Genomic DNA, 18,365 nt, shown 5'->3' on the forward strand with positions numbered 1-18,365 from the left:
CCAGAACTAGCCACGCCCTTAGCCAAGCTGTTCTAGTACAGTTACAACACTGGCATCGACCCAACAATACGAAAAATTGCTCAGGAATGTCCTGTCCATAAAGAGCAGGAGAAATCCAATCCAACCAATTACAGCCCATCAGTTTAATCTCAATCATCAGCAAAGTGATGGAAGGTGTCAACAACAGTTCTATCAAGCAGCACTTACTCAGCAACAATCTGCTAACCGATGCTCAGTTTGGGCTCTGCCTTGGCGAGGCTTCATTACAACGTTGGTTCAAACGTGCACGAAAGAGCTGAACTCAAGAGATGAGGTGAGGGTGACTGCCCTTGACATCAAAGCAGTATTTGATCGAATGTGGCATCAAGGAGCCCTAGCAAAATTGAAGTCAATGAGAATTAGAGGGAAAAATCTCCACTGGTTGGAATCATACCTAGCACAAAGGAAGATGATTGTGGTTGTTGGAGGTCAATCAGCTCAGCTCCAGGACATCACTGCGGGAGTTTCTCAGAGTAGTGTCCTAGGCCCAACCACCTTCAGCTGCTTCATCAATGACCTTCCCTCCACCATAAGCTCAAAAGTGAGGATGTTCGCTGATGATTGCACAGTGTTCAGGTCCATTTTCAACTCCTCAGAAAATGAAACAGTCCAAGCCCACATGCAGCAAAACATGGACAACATTGCGGCTTGTGCTGATAAGTGGGAAGTAACATTTCTGCCACACAATTGCCAGGCAATGACGATCTGAAACAAAAGAGAATCTAACCATCACCCCTTGACATTCAAAGGCATTACCATCGCTCAATACCCCTACATCAACATCCTAGGGGTTGCCATTGACCAGAAACTTAACTGGGTCAGCCACATAAATACTGTGGCTGCAAAAGCAGGCCAGAGGATGGGAATTATGCAGTAAGTAACTCACCGCCTGACTCCCTAAATCTGTCCACCATCTAAAAGGCACAATTCAGGAATGTGATGGAATACTTTTCACTTGCCTGGATGAGTGCAGCTCCAACAACACTCAAGGAACTTGACACCATCCAGGACAAAGCAGACCATTTGCTCGGCACTCCATCCACGACCTTAAATATTCACTCCCTCCACCACTGCAGCATTGTGTACGATCTACAAGATGTACACAGCGACTCACCTAGACATCTTCAAAAGCACCTTCCAAACTGGCGACCTCTACTACTTAAAAGGACAAGGGCAGCAGATGTACGGGAACACCACCAGTAAGCTCCCCTCCAAGTCACACACCATCCTGACTTGGAAGTACATCCCCTTCCTTCACTTCGCTGGGCCAAATTGCTGGAACTCCCTCCCTAACAGCACTGTGGATGCACCTAAACTACATGGACTGCAGTGGTTCAGGAAGGCAGCTCACCACACTTTCTCAAGGGAAATTAGGGATGGGAAATAAATGCTAATCTTGTCAGGGATGTCCACATCCCATGAATGAAAGAAGTGTATTAGGGATATGAAGTTGAATGGTAACTGGAATTGCGGTACAGAGCAGCTAAGATCTACTTGAATGACAGAGCAAGCTCGATGGGGTTAATGGCCTTCGCCTGCTTCCGCATTTATAAACTTTGGACTTGATTTTGAAATTATAGACGCTAGAATGTTACCTCTGCAAATCAAGATCTCCGAAATAACACTTGGGATGGGGTGGAGGCTGATTTTTTAAAAATCAAAACCACCGAACTTACTTAAAATACTCTTAAAGTTGATTGTTTGGAAAACGAAAGCAGAACATCAGAATACCAATCGAGAAAATGGCAAGCCTTTGAAGTGCTTGTAAAAATTCTGAAGAAAATATTTCAAAATATCCATTGGTTATATCCATGGCTGCGAATACTGATTGCACACCATTAAATCGCTGATTCCCGGAACAGTGCAGCTTTAAGAATTGCAATGTGTAGTTATTGACAGGGACTCGTTGTGTCGCTGTCTACCAATAAGGAGCTCAGATGCAGCGAGAGATCCATTGCCCCTCCCCAACGAGAACTAGAAAAGACTGAAAGAGAATCGTCGCTTGTATTCATTTAGATTGTGGAGCAAAGTTCGGAGCGATAGCGATCGATTCTTTGTAAATGTGGCATTTAGGTCCATTGACCAAAGGATTTTGGGGTCAAGCCAGCTCTTGCGGTGAAATGATTTTGTAGATTTCCACAACAAGCTGGCGCGGGTACAATGGCGAATTCACAGAGCAACAACGCCTTGATGTTTATGATGTTGACTTTAATTTTCCTCCTTTGTACAATTAATTTGGGGTTTGGAGTGATTCGCTATTCTATTCCCGAAGAATTAGAATATAGTACCTTTGTTGGGAATATCGCGGAAGATTTGGGATTAAATGTTCGACAACTGTCCGTTCGAAGATGTCGTCTGGTCGCTGTTGACGGAAGGCAGTATTTGGAGGTAAATTTGGAGAGTGGCGTTTTATATGTTAACGAAATAATAGACAGAGAACAGCTTTGTGCACAAAGTCCTACGTGCATCCTTGCTTTCCAAATAATAATAGAAAACCCTCTCGAAATGTACCGGGGTGAAGTGGAGATTGTCGACGTCAATGATAATTCGCCCAGTTTCCAGGAGAGTGCCATTCTCTTACAGATGGCCGAATCCATTGCACCAGGCTCCCGCTTTCCGCTAGAGAGCGCGCTCGATCCAGACGCGGGGACAAATACAGTGACCACTTACAATATTAGTCCTAATGAGCACTTTGGTCTAAAAGTGAAGACCAGAGAGGATAATACTAAAATCGCAGAGTTGCTGTTGGAGAAACCCTTGGACCGCGAACGGCAGTCATCCTTTCACCTTGTACTGACGGCCATTGATGGTGGGACCCCTCATAGATCTGGGACAATTCAAATCACCATTAATTTGCTGGACATCAATGATAACGCGCCTGTGTTCGAGCATGAAATATATAGGGCGAGCGTGGTGGAAAACGCACCGCCAGGGACCTTGGTGATCAAAATAAAAGCTGTTGATCTCGACCAAGGCACGAATGCGGAGCTAAAATATTCTTTCATTAATCTTGTTTCCCGGAGAGTGCGTGAACTGTTTAGTTTGGACCCGGAAACTGGAGAGATCAGAGTTCAAGAGCCGCTGGATTTTGAAGAAGCAAACAGTTATGAACTTGACGTTCAAGCTGTGGATAATGGCTCACCAGCAATTGCAGGACATTCGAAAGTGCTGATCAAACTAATTGATATGAATGATAACGCCCCTGAGATAAAATTGACCTCATTGTCTAGCAATGTCCGCGAAGATGCTGTGCGCGGGACTGTGATCGCTTTCTTTGAGGTAATGGATCGCGATTCTGGAGCGAACGGGCAAATTCACTGCCAGATTCCTAAGGAAATACCCTTTAAACTCCAATCATCTTTGAATTACCATTATAAATTGATTACCAATGGCTTGTTAGATCGTGAAGCTATCTCTGTATATAACATACCTATCTTAGCCTGGGACTCGGGGTCTCCGCCACTAGCATCAAATAAAACAATCCGGATATCAGTTTCTGATGTAAATGATAACGCCCCACAGTTTGCCCGGCCCGCGTACACCGTGTATGTGATGGAAAACAACGCCCCCGGTGCTGCGATTTTCGCAGTGACGGCGTTCGATCCTGATCTGGATCAGAATTCCTATATTACTTACTCTTTGACCGGGAATCTTCAAGACTCGCCCGTGTCCACCTACCTCAATATTAATTCGATGAACGGGACCATTTACGCACTGCGCTCCTTTGATTATGAGCAACTCAAAAACTTCCAGGTGCAAGTCCAAGCCCGAGACGCTGGCGTTCCCCCGCTGAGCAGCAGCGCAACATTGAATGTGATTATTCTGGATCAAAATGACAACGCTCCCATTATTGTTTCACCTTCAGCACAGAGTGGATCCGCAGCAGAGGCGATCGTGCCTCAGTCAGCGGGTCAGGGGTACATTGTCACCAAGATAATTGCAACTGATGCTGATTCTGGTCAGAACGCACGGCTCTTCTATCAGATGGTTCAAGCAACCAATCCTACTCTGTTCACTGTGGTGAGCAATTCTGGGGAAATCAGAACAACGCGAGGCATTTTGGACGAGGATGGCACCACGCAGAGTCTTGTCATCTTGGTGAGGGATAATGGACAGCCGAGTCTCTCCGGCACGGCTACAATCCTCTTGTCAATCTTGGCCAATGTTAGTGAAAAAATATCTGAAAATAGCAATTTAATCAGTAATCCTGGATATTCCTCGGATCTAAATCTATATTTAATCATCGCTTTCGGCTCAACTTCGTTTATCTTTCTTGTAACAATCGTTTTATTGGTTGGTGTAAAGTGCAAACAGGACAGAGACAGCGTTCCAGGTCACTGGTCCCCACTCTGTTGTTGCAGGCAAAGGAATTCGAAGGATGCGTTTACTCGGACAGCTGCGCCAATAGACTCTTTAAACTATAGTGGAACTGGTCAGGATATCCCATTTCCAGAGACTTATGGTTGCACAGTTTGTTTGTCACCGGAATCATCGAAGAGCGAATTTCTGTTCCTTAAGCCCTACAATCCACACTTGCCTCAAGGGCAATGCTAAGTTACAAAAATGTGACACAAATTCGAGGGCAACCTTTCGTCCTCTTATATAAACGCTTTTATTTACTAAAGTTCGATTGGAAATAAGACATGTGATTCCCCATTCAACCACCTCTATTGCTTCGCGAATGAGTTTCAATGATGTAATGCCAGGCAGTATTATAAAGGAAAGAATGTGGTAACAAATAAATTGCCCCAGTTACACGGCGGCTAAGGGTGCCTTTGAACTGCGGTGCGCAGGAGGGCTCCTGGAACAGTCCACGCGGTAGGTAGTTCGCTAAAACAGTGCGCCAAACATTTTGCCTGGCGGCATGAATAGAGTCATGAATTTTTAATGTTAAGAAATAACTGGCGGAATGTTTCTTCCTTGATTAAAAAGCTTTCTATGGATTAAAAAAAATAGCCAATTCAATGGAGTTATCTTGACTTTTAAGTAACAACGAGAATCCCTTATTGCTTAGTCCATACATTAATGCAGCAGTCTAAATGGGACAACGCTACATTGTAAAATATTCAGAGCAGAAGACCTTTAATATGATATTGAAAGCAAATCATGTTCTCGGATCTATACTTTTTTCACCTCAGTTGTTAAATCGAGGTACATGAAGTCTACAGCACAGAAACAAACCATTCAGCCCAACAGGTCCGTACCGCCGTGAATGCTCCACTCGAGCCTCCTCCCATCACCCTGCAACCAGCTCTCTCAACATGTCCTTCCATTCCTTTCTCCCTCATGTGCTCATCTAGGTTCCCCTTAAATACATGATGCTATTTGCCTAAACGGCTATTTGTGGCAGCGAATTCCACATTCTAACCATTCTCTGGGTAAAGAAGTTTCTGATGAATTCCCTTTTAGATTTATTCGTGACTATCTTATATTTATGACGTTTACTTTTGGACTCCCACAGAAGTGGAAACATTTTCATTATGCATACCCTATCAAACTATTTCGTTATCTTAAAACATTCTATCATGTCCCCTCTCAGTCACCTCCTTTAGAGCAGAAAATAGCCCTAGCCTGTTTAGCCTTTCCTGATATGTACATCCTCTCAGTTTGATCCTTGTTAATCTTTTTTTGTATTTTCTCCAATGCCTTTACCTTCTTTTATACTTTAAGAACTGCACACAAGTATTCCAAGTGTGGGTAAACAAAGATTCTACACGTTTTATCTGTTTTTCAATTATACCCCACTGGAAATGAACACAAGTGCTTGGTTTGCTTTTGTGATGGCCTCATTAATCTGGATCACTAATTTTAGCAATTTGTGTACCTGTACCCCTAGCTGTTTTTGCTGCTATATGCCTTTCAGACTCTTAATCTTTAAGCAGCATGTGTGTTCCTTATTCTTTCTACCAAAATGAACCACCTCACACATTTCAATATTCAATATATGTCCATTCTGCAAGTTTATTAATGCATTCCTATACTTTGTCAAGTTCTTCCTTTGTGTTAATTGCACTTCGCAATTTGGTGTCATCCCCAAAATTAAAACTGAGCTACCAATTCCCAAGTCAATATCAATAATGCTAATCATGAATTACAGTGGCCTCTGCACCAATCTCTGTGGAAATCACTTGCCACCTTTTGCTAGTCTGAGTAGCTACTCTTAACTCCTACTCTCCCTTTTCTGTTTTGTAGCCAGCTTGCTATCCATTCTGCTGCCTGCCCTCTGACTCCATATACTCCGACTTTAATCATAAATCTGCTATTGGGTACCTTTTTAAAGGATTTTTTGGGGGAATATCCAAATATATTATATTACCTTGGTCTATTATTTCTGTTACTCTTTCGATGAATTCAATAAGGTTCATCAAGCATGGGTTTCCATTTTGAAATTATACTGACTATTCTATTATGTTATTAGTTTCTATATTTTTCTATTAGGTCTTTGAGTAAAGATTCCATCATCTTTCCTACCTCTGACATTAACCTAAGTGTATTTAATTCTCTGGAATTTTTCTGTCACCCTTTTTAAATAGAGGAATAGCATTAGTTGTCTGCTGGACCACTGGCAGTGTTCCCTTTTCTAATTAAAACAATATATATATATTGTTTCTGCTATCTCATCTCTACCTTATTTTGATATGCAGGATATATGTAATCCATTCATAACAGGGGCATTGCCCTCACTAATTTTAATTAATTTATCCATTTCTATGTTAAATATATTTTATCCCTTCTTCACATGGCATGTCACTATATTAGTTTCCCTAGTAAGCACTGAGGCCATGTAACTATTAAATTAAATATCTCTGCCATTAACTGTGAGCTTATTTTAAAAAATTCATTCACCAGTCAGCATTTATTGCCCATCCCCAATTCCCTTTGAAAAGAAGTGGCGAGCCACTGTCTTAAATAAATTGAATGGTGTACTAGGCCATTTCAGCATCAAACACATTACTCTCGGCTTGGGATCACATATGGGCCAGCCTAGGTAAGGTCAACCATTTTCTTCCTTGAAGGGCATTAGTGAGGTAGATGTCTTTTTAATAGTAAGCTAATAGTTTTATGGTCACCATTACTGTTACTAGCTTTTTGTTCAAGAGTTAGTTAACTATTTGAATTTAAATTCCCTAGCTGCCATTGTGGGACTTAAACTCATGTCTCTGGATCATTACTCCAGGCCTCTGTATTACCAGTCCAGTAACATAATCACTATGCTACCATAACCTTGTGCATTTATTAGTAGCTGTGTCCCTATCCTGAGTTTTCTTCTGTTTGGTAGCTGTCTGTAGTATAATTATAATTTATTTCCAAATTCCTTGACAGTTTACTTTTGTAGTCATTATGTTTTAACTTATTTCCTAACCTCTTCATATTCCTAATTGCCACTCTTTCCATTATTGTCTATATACTTAGTGTATACCTTTTTCTTTCCTTTCAATGTTACCCTGATCTCTTTATTCGTCCATGATGTTTCATTATCAACAAGCTTGTTTTTATTTTTAATGTACTGTATTTCTCCTGAAGTCTATTGATCACCTACTGTTCTATCTATTTGTCTGTGAATATTTTTTTCCAATTTACTTTCTTTAGTTCCATTCTCAGTCACTCAAAATAGCTTTTTCCCCAATCTATTACTTTGGTCTTTGTCTTACTTATGTCTTTCTCCATCATTATATGAAATCTTACATTATGGGTACTATTGCCTGGATATTCCTTTATGTTTGCTTCTCTTAAGTGCTCTGGTTCTTTTCCTAATACTAGGTCTAGTAAGGATTGCTCTTTTGTTGGGCTTCCTACGCACTGGGTAAGAATAGCCCTGAACACACTGTGAAAACTCCATTCCCTTTATCACTTCTTTTCTTGCTAATTTGTTTAGGTGCAGTTACAATCTCTCATAAATATTATTGTATGACTTTGACTCATTTCATAGATTTGCTGACACATTTCTTCCTCCATTTTCCTTAAACTATTAGGTAGTCAGTTATCATGACCCAATTTTTAATACCTGTCCTCGTCTACTCATCCACATTCAGCCCTGTATGTAGTCATTATACTCGGTTAATATTGTAAGCCACGGACGACATTAGAATTTCTGAAATGAATTACTAGTGCTGCATTTTCGGGGTTGTTTGCACTGATCAATTTTACAAACTGTTTACATTTAGTACCAACACTTAAGGAAGCGTATAATTAAAATCCTAACAATCAAGCCTACAGTATAGATTTCAATGGCAATAAATACATTTTGCATACTATTGCCTGCTGTCTGGTTCCGATTTGAATTCCTTTGGCCTGGGGTGAGCACTGTGCATGCACACATTTATGTACATGTACACAACTCCGCTAAATATTTTACACTCACAGATATGAACATTTTTTTTTTACCTCCGAGGGTTGTGCGACCTTGGAACTCTCTGCCTCAGAAGGTGGTGGAGGCGGGGTCATTGAATATATTTAAGGCGAAGGTAGATAGATTCTTGTGCGGCAAGGGAATCTAAGGTTATCGGGGGTAGATGGGAGTGTGGAATTCAGAACACAAAAAGATCAGCCATGATCTTATTGAATGGCGGAGTAGGCTCGAGGGGCCAAATGGCCTACTTCTGCTCCTAATTCGTATGTTAGTATGTTCAATGCATGCAAAAACATTATGGGTAAGCTGTGAAGGTAAAGGTAAATGAGAATCCATGGGGTCTGCTCAGCACTTTTCAAACGAGGTTTGGCATTGCATTAGAAATATATTCTATCTGGTATCAAACACAAGTGGTGTTGTGCAACTCCACTTAAGGAGGTCTCAAAGTTCTCCCCTCTATAGTTTTTTAAATTCTTTCATGGGATATGGGCGTCATTGCCAAGGCCAGGGTTTGTTACCCATCCTTAATTTTCCTTGTCGACTGAGTGGCTTACTAGGCCATTTCAGAGGGCAGTTAAAAGTCAACCACATTGCTGTGGGTCTAGAGTCACATGTATGCAAGGCCAACTAAGGATGGTGGATTTCCTTCCCTAAAGGACATTAGTTTTTAATTTCATGGTACCATTTGTGAGACTAGCTTTCAATTCCAGATTTTTTGAAATTAATTAATTGAATTTAAATTCCACCATCGGCCGTGGTGGAGATTTGAACCAGTGTCACCAGGGCATTGTCCTGGGCTAGTTAGTTTGGGGCTCTACACTAGATCAACAACAGCAACAATATAAAGTGAAAACGAAATTTTAGGTCTCCATTAATCAAAGGGATTTCCCAAACACTCACTTATATTAATATTGGGACACAGAATACGATGACATGTTTTCAATGCTGATTATGTGGCCGAGGAACAGAGTAAGGAAGTGTTATGATCAAAGCGGGATAAGTGCTCTGTTAATTCAGTCCTACTTTTCCGTGGGTCACAGCATATCAATAAGTTTCCCACCAACTGAAGAATAGCCAATTTATCTCTAATTCTCCCCAGAATAAAACACATCAACCAGGTTTCTTTAAACAATAACAACATTATTTATTGAAAAAAATGGTAAGTCTTAACCACTAATGAAATAAATCTATCTATATATGAAAATCTTCCTATTTCCCTAGCCCTCATTCACACACATATACATTCAAAAAAACTGGTTAACCAGGGAAAAAGGATTTTTGGGTTTACAACTGTTTCTTAGGAATAGAAGGAATAATAAAATAAATCAGTTTGTCACATTCTGGTAGGAGATTCTTCATTTGGGTGAGGTGTCCCAGAATCGAATAGTCGGATTCCACTTGACGTTTCTCCAGGCGAGGTTGATGAACCGTCTGTGATGGGGAGGCTTCAAGACATTCGACTACAGCAGGCGTCAAATAGGTCTTTCAGCAGGGTCTGCTTAGGACTGCCCGCAGCAATACAGCAGTAGAAGCTGTCTACAGGTTCCAGGATTCCCCAGAACATAGGAGGAAAATCATTTTTTCAGTTTTTAATAACAAATAGAATTCTAAGATTTTAGCACAAAAGTAAAACCGCTATAACAGAGGCGTATCTCATACAAAATTAAATCAGCAATTGACTAGTAGGTGAGGGCAAGATACTAAACTAAACCCTCTTATGAAGAGACTGCACCGTAGATATTCAAAAGGATGGACTAAATGGGTGCTTTTAATTATATGGTCATATGATCTAGTGGGTAGGAATCCTCAAAAACTTAACCTAGCACATTTCAAAGAATCGGTGACAACCTTGAAGAGAAATGCTACAAAACAGATTGAGCAGCGGCGCGTGTAACTGCCTGGGTATTATGGTTGCACACCATTAAAAGGTTCTCTATGATCGCCGTCATTCCGAGAGCAGTCTAGCTTTAAGAATTTCTGGTGTCATTATTGACAAGGACGCGTCGCGTCGCTATCTACCAATAAGGATCGCAAACGAGCGAGAGATCCATTGCTCCTCCCCCATCACGACACCAGGGCAGAATCATAGAGAATGAGAATCGGTGCCTGCGCTTAGATCGTGCGTCCACTCAACGAAGGACAGAAGGAAATAATTAGTAAGTTCGATAGTTCGAGTTTTTGAAGGACATATCGATAAAACTGACCTGTGACGCTTAACTTAAATGTGTGCTTCTGGGAAATAATCCAATCCGGTAACAATGGCGTATTCACAGAGCAACAACGCCTTGAAATTCATGGTGTTAGTTTTTATTTTCCTGATTTGTGCTTTGGATGTGGTTTCCGGACAGATTCGCTATTCGGTTCCCGAAGAACTGGAGCAGGGCACTGGAATTGGCAATATCGCTGAAGATTTGGGACTAAATATTCGAAAATTGTTAGCTCGGAAAGGTCGGCTGGTCTCTGACTACACAAAGCGCTATTTGGAGCTAAATTTGGAAAATGGGATGTTATTTGCCAATGAGAGAATAGACAGAGACCAGCTTTGTGGAACAATTCCTACATGTGTTCTTTCTTTTCAAATAGTGATTGAGAATTCTCCAGAGATATACCGCGGTGAAGTGGAGGTACTCGATGTAAATGATAATTCGCCCAGTTTCCCGGAGAGTGCCATGCTCTTACAGATGGGCGAATCCATTGCACGAGGCTCCCGCTTTCCGCTAGAGAGCGCGCTCGATCCAGACATGGGGACAAATACAGTCACCACTTACAGCATCAGTCCAAATGAGCACTTCGGCTTGAAAGTGCAAACTGCAGACGACGGTACTAAGACTGCCGAGTTGCTGTTGGAGAAACCATTGGACCGCGAACGGGAGTCATCCTTTCAGCTGGTGCTGACTGCCACTGACGGAGGGAGTCCTCCAAGATCGGGGAGCGCTCGGATTATCATTACTGTGCTGGACAGCAACGATAATGCGCCTGCATTCGATCGCGAGTTATACAAAGTCAGCCTGTTAGAAAACTCACCCAGGGGTACCTTAGTGGTTACAGTCCATGCCACTGATCCAGACGAAGGCCCGAATGCTGAGGTAACTTATTCTTTCAGTAATCGTGTTTCACAGAAAGTGCAAAAAATATTCAGTTTGGATCAACAAACGGGAGAGATTAGGGTTCAAGGATTACTCGATTTTGAAGAAGTAAGCAGTTATTCACTGGATGTTCAAGCTGTGGACAATGGTTCACCAGCAATTGCAGGGCATTCCAAAGTCCTGATTAAGGTAATTGACGTGAATGATAACGCCCCTGAGATAAAAGTGACCTTAGTGTCTCGCATGGTCCCAGAAGATGCCGGACGGGGGACAGTGATAGCCTTGATCAACATAATAGATCGCGATTCTGGAGAAAACGGACAAGTTCACTGTCAGATTCCATTGGACGTTCCCTTTAAGCTTCAAACATCTTTGAGCAACCATTATAAATTGATTATCAGTGGGTTGTTGGATCGTGAAACTGCCCCTCTGTATAACGTACCTATTTTAGCTTGGGACTCGGGTTCTCCTCCACTATCAACAAATAAAACCATCCAGATATCAATTTCTGATGTAAATGACAACTCCCCACGGTTTGATCGACTAAGGTACACTGTGTATGTGATGGAGAACAATGCTCCCGGTGCTTCTATTTTCACAGTGACGGCGCTCGATCCTGATCTGGATCAGAATTCCTATGTTTCTTACTCCTTCATAGAAAATCTTCTCCAAAACTCGCCAGTGCCAACTTATCTCAACATTAATTCGATGAACGGGACCATTTACGCACTGCGCTCTTTTGACTATGAGCGACTCAAAAACTTCCAGATCCAAGTTCAAGCCCGTGACGCTGGAATTCCGCCGCTGAGCAGCAGCACGACATTGAATGTGATTATTCTGGATCAAAATGACAACGCTCCCGTAATTGTTTCACCTTCAGCACAAAGCGACTCAGCGTCATTGGCGATTGTGCCTCAGTCAGCGGGTCGAGGTTACTTGGTCACCAAGATAATCGCAACTGATGCTGATTCTGGTCAGAACGCACGGCTCTTCTACCAGGTGCTGAAAGCAACTGATCCCAGTTTGTTCAACGTGGGGCTTAACTCTGGAGAAATCAGAACAGCCCGAGGCATTTTAGAGCAAGATGCCACCACCACGCAGACTCTGGTCATCATGGTGAAGGATAATGGACAACCGAGCCTCTCCAGCACGGTTACAATCCGCTCTTCAATTTTGGGGAATGTTACTGAAAGGTTCTCCGAAAGCAGCAACTTAGTGACAAATCCTGAATATGTTTCTGATGTAAATCTTTATTTAATTGTCATTTTAGGCTCAACATCCTTTATATTTCTTGTAGCCATCATTTTGCTGATTGGCATCAAGTGTAAACAGGACAGAAACATCACTGAAGATTACACCTCCCCAAGTTGTTGCTATAGACCTGGAGATTCTAATGATGCCTTTAATCCGATACCTGCACCGAAGGAATCTTTAAATTGTACTGCAGCTAGTGAGATTATTCGAATCCCTGAAACGCACCATTATGCGGTTTGTCTGTCTCCAGAATCAGCGAAGAGTGATTTTCTGTTTTTGAAACCTTACACGCCACCCATGTCTCAGGCCCAATGTTAAATTCTAAAGATTTGTCGACATCTCAGCAGGGGGAAGTTGCTGGCAATCTTTGTTGTCTCCATATGTGTAGCAGTTCCTGTTGAGGCACTATCGTTGTGGAAAAAAGGGATCGTTCTTGTAATGTAACTTCTAGTGTTGTTGATCAAAGAAATGATGGAAAATAAAAAAGCTCCATGATATTACAGGGATCAGAAACTGGTATCTGTTAACTGGGAGGGGAAGCCAGCAGACGAGTTATTCTTCAAGCGTCACAATTCAGCTTGTTGTAAGGACAGCTCCACAACGGCTATTAGGACTTGGATACCTGAATGCATGCGCATATTTGCGTTTTACGATCTCTAATTTTAAATGTCAGCTTAAGGGGATAGAAGGCCTCATTCCCTCAACACATTGAAAAGGGTTATGTGTGAAGCTTTAAAAGTTCATAGCTGGTTCAATGCAGTCTTATCGTGATTTCCACGTTGAGACGCACCAGAAATTGCTTTGCAATGACACGAAATTGGCAGTAAACTGCTGCCAAAATATGTCATATTAGTATAATAAAGTATAAAATATTTTGGGAACAAGACTATTTGAATATAAGAACGTTAAAATGTAAAGACTATTTTGCCTATATAGGTCACACAACTGATTATCCCACCTTAATATTGGTTCATGTAAGAATACAGAGAGTTACATAGTTTACATAGAATGCACAGCACAGAAACAGACCTTTCAGTTCAATTAGTCCATGTCGGCGTTTTATGCTCCACACGAGTCTCCTCCCACCTTCAGTTATCGAATCGGATAAGCGTTGCTGGGAAGCAGTTTGGCTTAGCACTAAACAGTAAGCTGATTGTAAATTGGGGTATAAGACCGAACACCAACAATGACAAAATAATTTCAAAAAGGCCAACAAAATTCTAAGCTATGTTGTCAGAACAAAGCTGGGAGTTCAACTTCTGCTCTCCAGCCCGCGAATTTCTGCCTATTAAAATTAGTTAGTCTAAAATTACGCCGGCTGGCGCTGAAGCAAAAAATCTAAGCAGCAGAGGTTATGCAAGATCTTTACAATTCACTCACCAGACTCACACGAGTCAAAACTTACTGTTTGCGACATCGTTTTACGTGTACTTGACACATTGATGTGATACTTAACTGATTATTACTTTAGTGGAAGTGTTCAGGCATATATATTGGGGTGGTGTCTCCTTTTGAGTGGTCAATAGATGAATATTGTTCAAAGGTGTTGCGCATTTGCGAACTGGTGCTGGGCAGGGTGCTCTCTCTACTTGAAGTATGCAAACTAGAAAGTTAATGGGTAATGAGCAACCTGTACAGAAGATGAACGTGCACAGTGCAGAGAAAAGGTAGTACGGGAGAAAGCAAAATTCACAATGATACAGATTAATCAGAGGATGATTTTAATCAAACCAGCAAGGTAACAGCGGGGGACATACATTTCACTTAGTTTTAAGGTTCTCAGCAGAAAGGATTTTGGATAAGTAGCCATAGCATGGAGGCTAGGAATAGGGAGAGAGCACAGCTGAACACGTGGCTGCAGGAATGGTGTAGGAGGGAGGGCTTCCAGTTCTTGGATAATTGGACTGCATTCTGGGGAAGATGGGACCTGTTCAAACAGGACGGGCTGCATCTGAACCAGAGGGGCACCAATATCCTGGGAGGGAGGTTTGCTAGTACTGTTCGGGAGGGTTTAAACTAGTTTGGGAGGGGGATGGGAACCGGACTTGTAATCCAGGGACCAGTGGGTCCACTCAGAAAGACAAAGAGTGTAGTGAGGTATTGGGGAAGGTAGCACTGTCACAGAGGACAGATGGGCACGGAGAAGGGTTAAAGTGCGTATACTTCAACGCAAGAAGCATCAGGAATAAGGTGAGTGAATTGAAGGCGTGGATGGGCACTTGGGACTACGATGTTGTGGCCATCACTGAAACGTGGATAGGTGAGGGGGAGGAATGGTTTTTGGAGGTACCTGGTTATAGATGTTTTCATAAGATTAGGAATGGTGGTAAAAGAGGTGGGGGGGGTGGCATTGTTAGTTAGAAATAGTGTAACAACTGCTGAAAGAATTTTCGAGGAGGATCTGCCGACTGAGGCACTGTGGGTTGAGGTCAGGAACAGGAAAGGAGCAGTCACCTTGATGGGAGTTTTCTATAGGCCCCCCAATAGCAGCAGGGAGGTGGAAGAGCAGATTGGGAAACAGATTTTGGAAAGGAGCAGAAGTCACAGGGTAGTAATTATGGGGGATTTCAACTTCCCAAATATTGATTGGCAACTCTTTAGATCGAATAGTTTGGATGGGGTAGTGTTTGTGCAGTATGTCCAGGAAGCTTTTCTGACTCAGTATGTAGACTGCCCGACCAGAGGGGAGGCAATATTGGATTTGGTACTAGGTAATGAACCAGGGCAAGTGATAGAGCTGTTGGTGGGCGAGCACTTTGGAGATAGTGATCACAATTCTGTAGCATTCACTGTGGTAATGGAGAGGGATAGGTATGTGCAACAGGGCAAGGTTTACAATTGGGGGAAGGGTAGATATGATGCTGTCAGGCAGGAACTGAGGAGCATAAGTTGGGAGCATATGCTGGCAGGGAAGGGCACGGTCGAAATGTGGAACTTTTTCAAGGAGCAGATAGTAGGGGCCATTGATAAGCATGTCCCTGTCAGACAGGGAAGGGATGGTCATGTGAGGGAACCGTGGTTGACAAGAGAGGTTGAGAGTCTTGTTAGGAAGAAGAAGGATGCGTATATAAAGTTGAGGAAAAAGGGCACAGGCATAGCTCTGGAGGGATACAAGATGGCCAGGAAGGATCTGAAGAAAGGGATTAGGAGAGCTAAGAGAGGGCATGAAAAATGCTTGGCGGGTAGGATAAAAGAAAACCCCAAGGCCTTTTACGCGTATGTCAGAAATATGAGGATGACTAGGGGGACCATAGGTCCGGTCAAGGACAATAGCGGGAGACTGTGTGTTGAGCCGGAAGAGATAAGTGAGGTTTTGAATGAGTACTTCTCTTCGGTATTTACGAATGAGAAGGGGTGTATTACTGAAGAGGACGGTGGGAAGCAGACTGGTAAGCTCGAGGAAGTGCTCGTTAGGAGGGAAGATGTGTTGGGGTTTTTGAATAACTTGAAGATAGACAAGTCTCCCGGGCCTGACGGGGTATATCCAAGGATGTTATGGGAAGCAAGGGATGAAATTGCAGAGCCGCTGGCAATGATCTTTTCATCTTCTCTGCTGACGGGGGTGGTACCAGGTGATTGGAGGGTGGCAAATGTTGTGCCCCTGTTCAAGAAAGGGAATAGGAACAACCCTGGGAATTACAGGCCAGTTAGTCTTACTTCGGTGGTAGGCAAGTTGATGGAAAAGGTGCTGAGGGATAGGATTTCTGAGCATCTGGAAAGACACTGCTTGATTCGGGACAGTCAGCACGGTTTTGTGAGGGGTAGGTCTTGCCTCACAAGCCTGATTGAATTCTTTGAGCAGGTGACCAAGCAAGTGGATGAGGGTAAACCAGTGGATGTGGTGTACATGGATTTTAGTAAGGCATTTGATAAGGTCCCCCATGGTAGACTTATGGAGAAAGTCAGGAGGCATGGGATAGTGGGGAATGTGGCCAGTTGGATTAAGAATTGGCTAACTGATAGAAGGCAGAGAGTGGTCTTAGATGGTAAATACTCAGCCTGGAGCCCAGTTACCAGTGGCGTGCCGCAGGGATCAGTTCTGGGTCCTCTCCTGTTTGTGATTTTTATTAACGACTTGGATGAGGAAGTCGAAGGGTGGGTCAGTAAATTTGCAGATGATACAAAGGTTGGTGGAGTTGTGGATACCGAGGAGGGCTATTATCGTCTGCAAAGGGACTTGGATAGGTTGCAGTGCTGGGCTGAAAAGTGGCAGATGGAGTTTAACCCTGAAAAGTGTGAGGTCGTCCATTTTGGAAGGACAAACATGAATGCAAAATACTGGGTTAACGGTAGGGTTCTTGGGCATGTGGAGGAGCAGAGAGACCTTGGGGTCTATGTGCATAGATCATTGAAAGTTGCAACTCAAGTGGATAGGGCTGTGAAGAAGGCATATGGGGTGTTAGCGTTCATTAGCAGAGGGATTGAATTTAAGAGCCGTGAGGTGATGATGCAGCTGTACAGGACCTTGGTAAGGCCTCATTTGGAGTACTGTGTGCAGTTCTGGTCGCCTCATTTTAGGAAGGATGTGGAAGCCTTGGAGAGGGTGCAGAGGAGATTTACCAGGATGTTGCCTGGAATGGAGAATAAGTCTTACGAGGAAAGGCTGAACATTCTAGGCCTCTTCTCATTAGAAAGGAGAAGGATGAGGGGTGACATGATAGAGGTTTATAAGATGATCAGGGGAATAGATAGGGTAGACAGTCAGAAACTTTTTCCCCGGGTGGAGCAAAGAGTTACAAGGGGTCATAAATTTAAGGTGAAGGGTGGGAGATATAAGGGGGATGTCAGGGGAAGGTTCTTTACCCAGAGAGTGGTCGAGGCATGGAATGCCTTGCCCGGGGAAGTTGTTGAGTCAGAAACTTTAGGGACTTTCAAAAGGCTTTTGGATAGGTATATGGATAAAGGAGAATGATGGGGTATAGATTAAATTGTCCTTGACAGAGGACAAAGGATCGGCACAACATTGTGGGCCGAAGGGCCTGTTCTGTGCTGTATGTTCTATGATCTATGATCTATAGCATGGATGTGAAGCAGAGTTGATTTACCCAGAGGGTGAGTGAAGCTTGAAATCTCATTGGGGACCCCCACCTCCAGTTTCCAGGTACACTTACCTAATTACCAGGATGCTGTCCCGTGCTCTGCTCTTTTTCATCACTCAGGAGAGACGAGAGTTGCTTTCCTCAGGAGAGAACGGGAATTGAACCCGTGCTGTTGATGTTGTTCAACACGCTAGCGATGTAGCCCGAAGCGTGGAAATCTTTCAAACCAATCCTGCCGTTCTTAGATTTAAAAAATACTTCCTAATATTTATTTCATATTACTTCATATTAGTTTACAGTTCTTTGCAGGTTTAATTGCCATTGCCTATTTTATTTTTCTCTAACACAGTTTTTTTTCTGGACCCTGGAATTAAGTTTCTGTAATCTTTTTTCATAGCTCATTCTCTTAATATTTTCTTGCTCTTTGCGCCCACATTAGTGTCAGTATTTATTTCTCATGGGTTGTGATCAAACATAAACACATCCAGAATTCGCAAATTACCGTGTGTAGAACCAGTTCATAAATGTTGGATATACTCACACAATATTCTTCTTTAACAATCAAGTGTTGGCTGCGACCTATCTAACATAATTTGG

General features: G+C 42.7%; 1 protein-coding gene across 1 annotated transcript; it reads left to right on the forward strand.

The window, feature by feature from the left end:
• The first annotated feature begins 2,067 nt into the window (after positions 1 to 2,067).
• LOC137375730 (protocadherin alpha-C2-like) lies at positions 2,068 to 13,047 on the forward strand. The gene is made up of 3 exons (XM_068043116.1): positions 2,068 to 4,583; positions 6,478 to 6,529; positions 10,663 to 13,047. The coding sequence occupies exons 1-3, from the start codon at positions 2,200 to 2,202 to the stop codon at positions 13,045 to 13,047; spliced, it is 4,821 nt and encodes a 1,606-aa protein (XP_067899217.1). The 5' UTR covers positions 2,068 to 2,199.
• The last annotated feature ends 5,318 nt before the right edge of the window (positions 13,048 to 18,365 follow it).

This window comes from Heterodontus francisci, chromosome 12 (genome assembly GCF_036365525.1).
Source record: "Heterodontus francisci isolate sHetFra1 chromosome 12, sHetFra1.hap1, whole genome shotgun sequence".
NCBI classification, from domain to species: domain Eukaryota; kingdom Metazoa; phylum Chordata; class Chondrichthyes; order Heterodontiformes; family Heterodontidae; genus Heterodontus; species Heterodontus francisci.

What these genes read in the sequence shown, in the direction of transcription:
- LOC137375730 (XM_068043116.1), top strand. Translation starts at nt 2,200, where the DNA reads ATGGCGAATTCACAGAGCAACAACGCCTTGATGTTTATGATGTTGACT. An exon ending in AATCCACACTTGCCTCAAGG is followed by an intron (nt 4,584 to 6,477) that starts GCAATGCTAAGT and finishes TTTTTCTATTAG; the next exon opens with GTCTTTGAGTAAAGATTCCA. An exon ending in CCTCTGACATTAACCTAAGT is followed by an intron (nt 6,530 to 10,662) that starts GTATTTAATTCT and finishes GCGTATTCACAG; the next exon opens with AGCAACAACGCCTTGAAATT.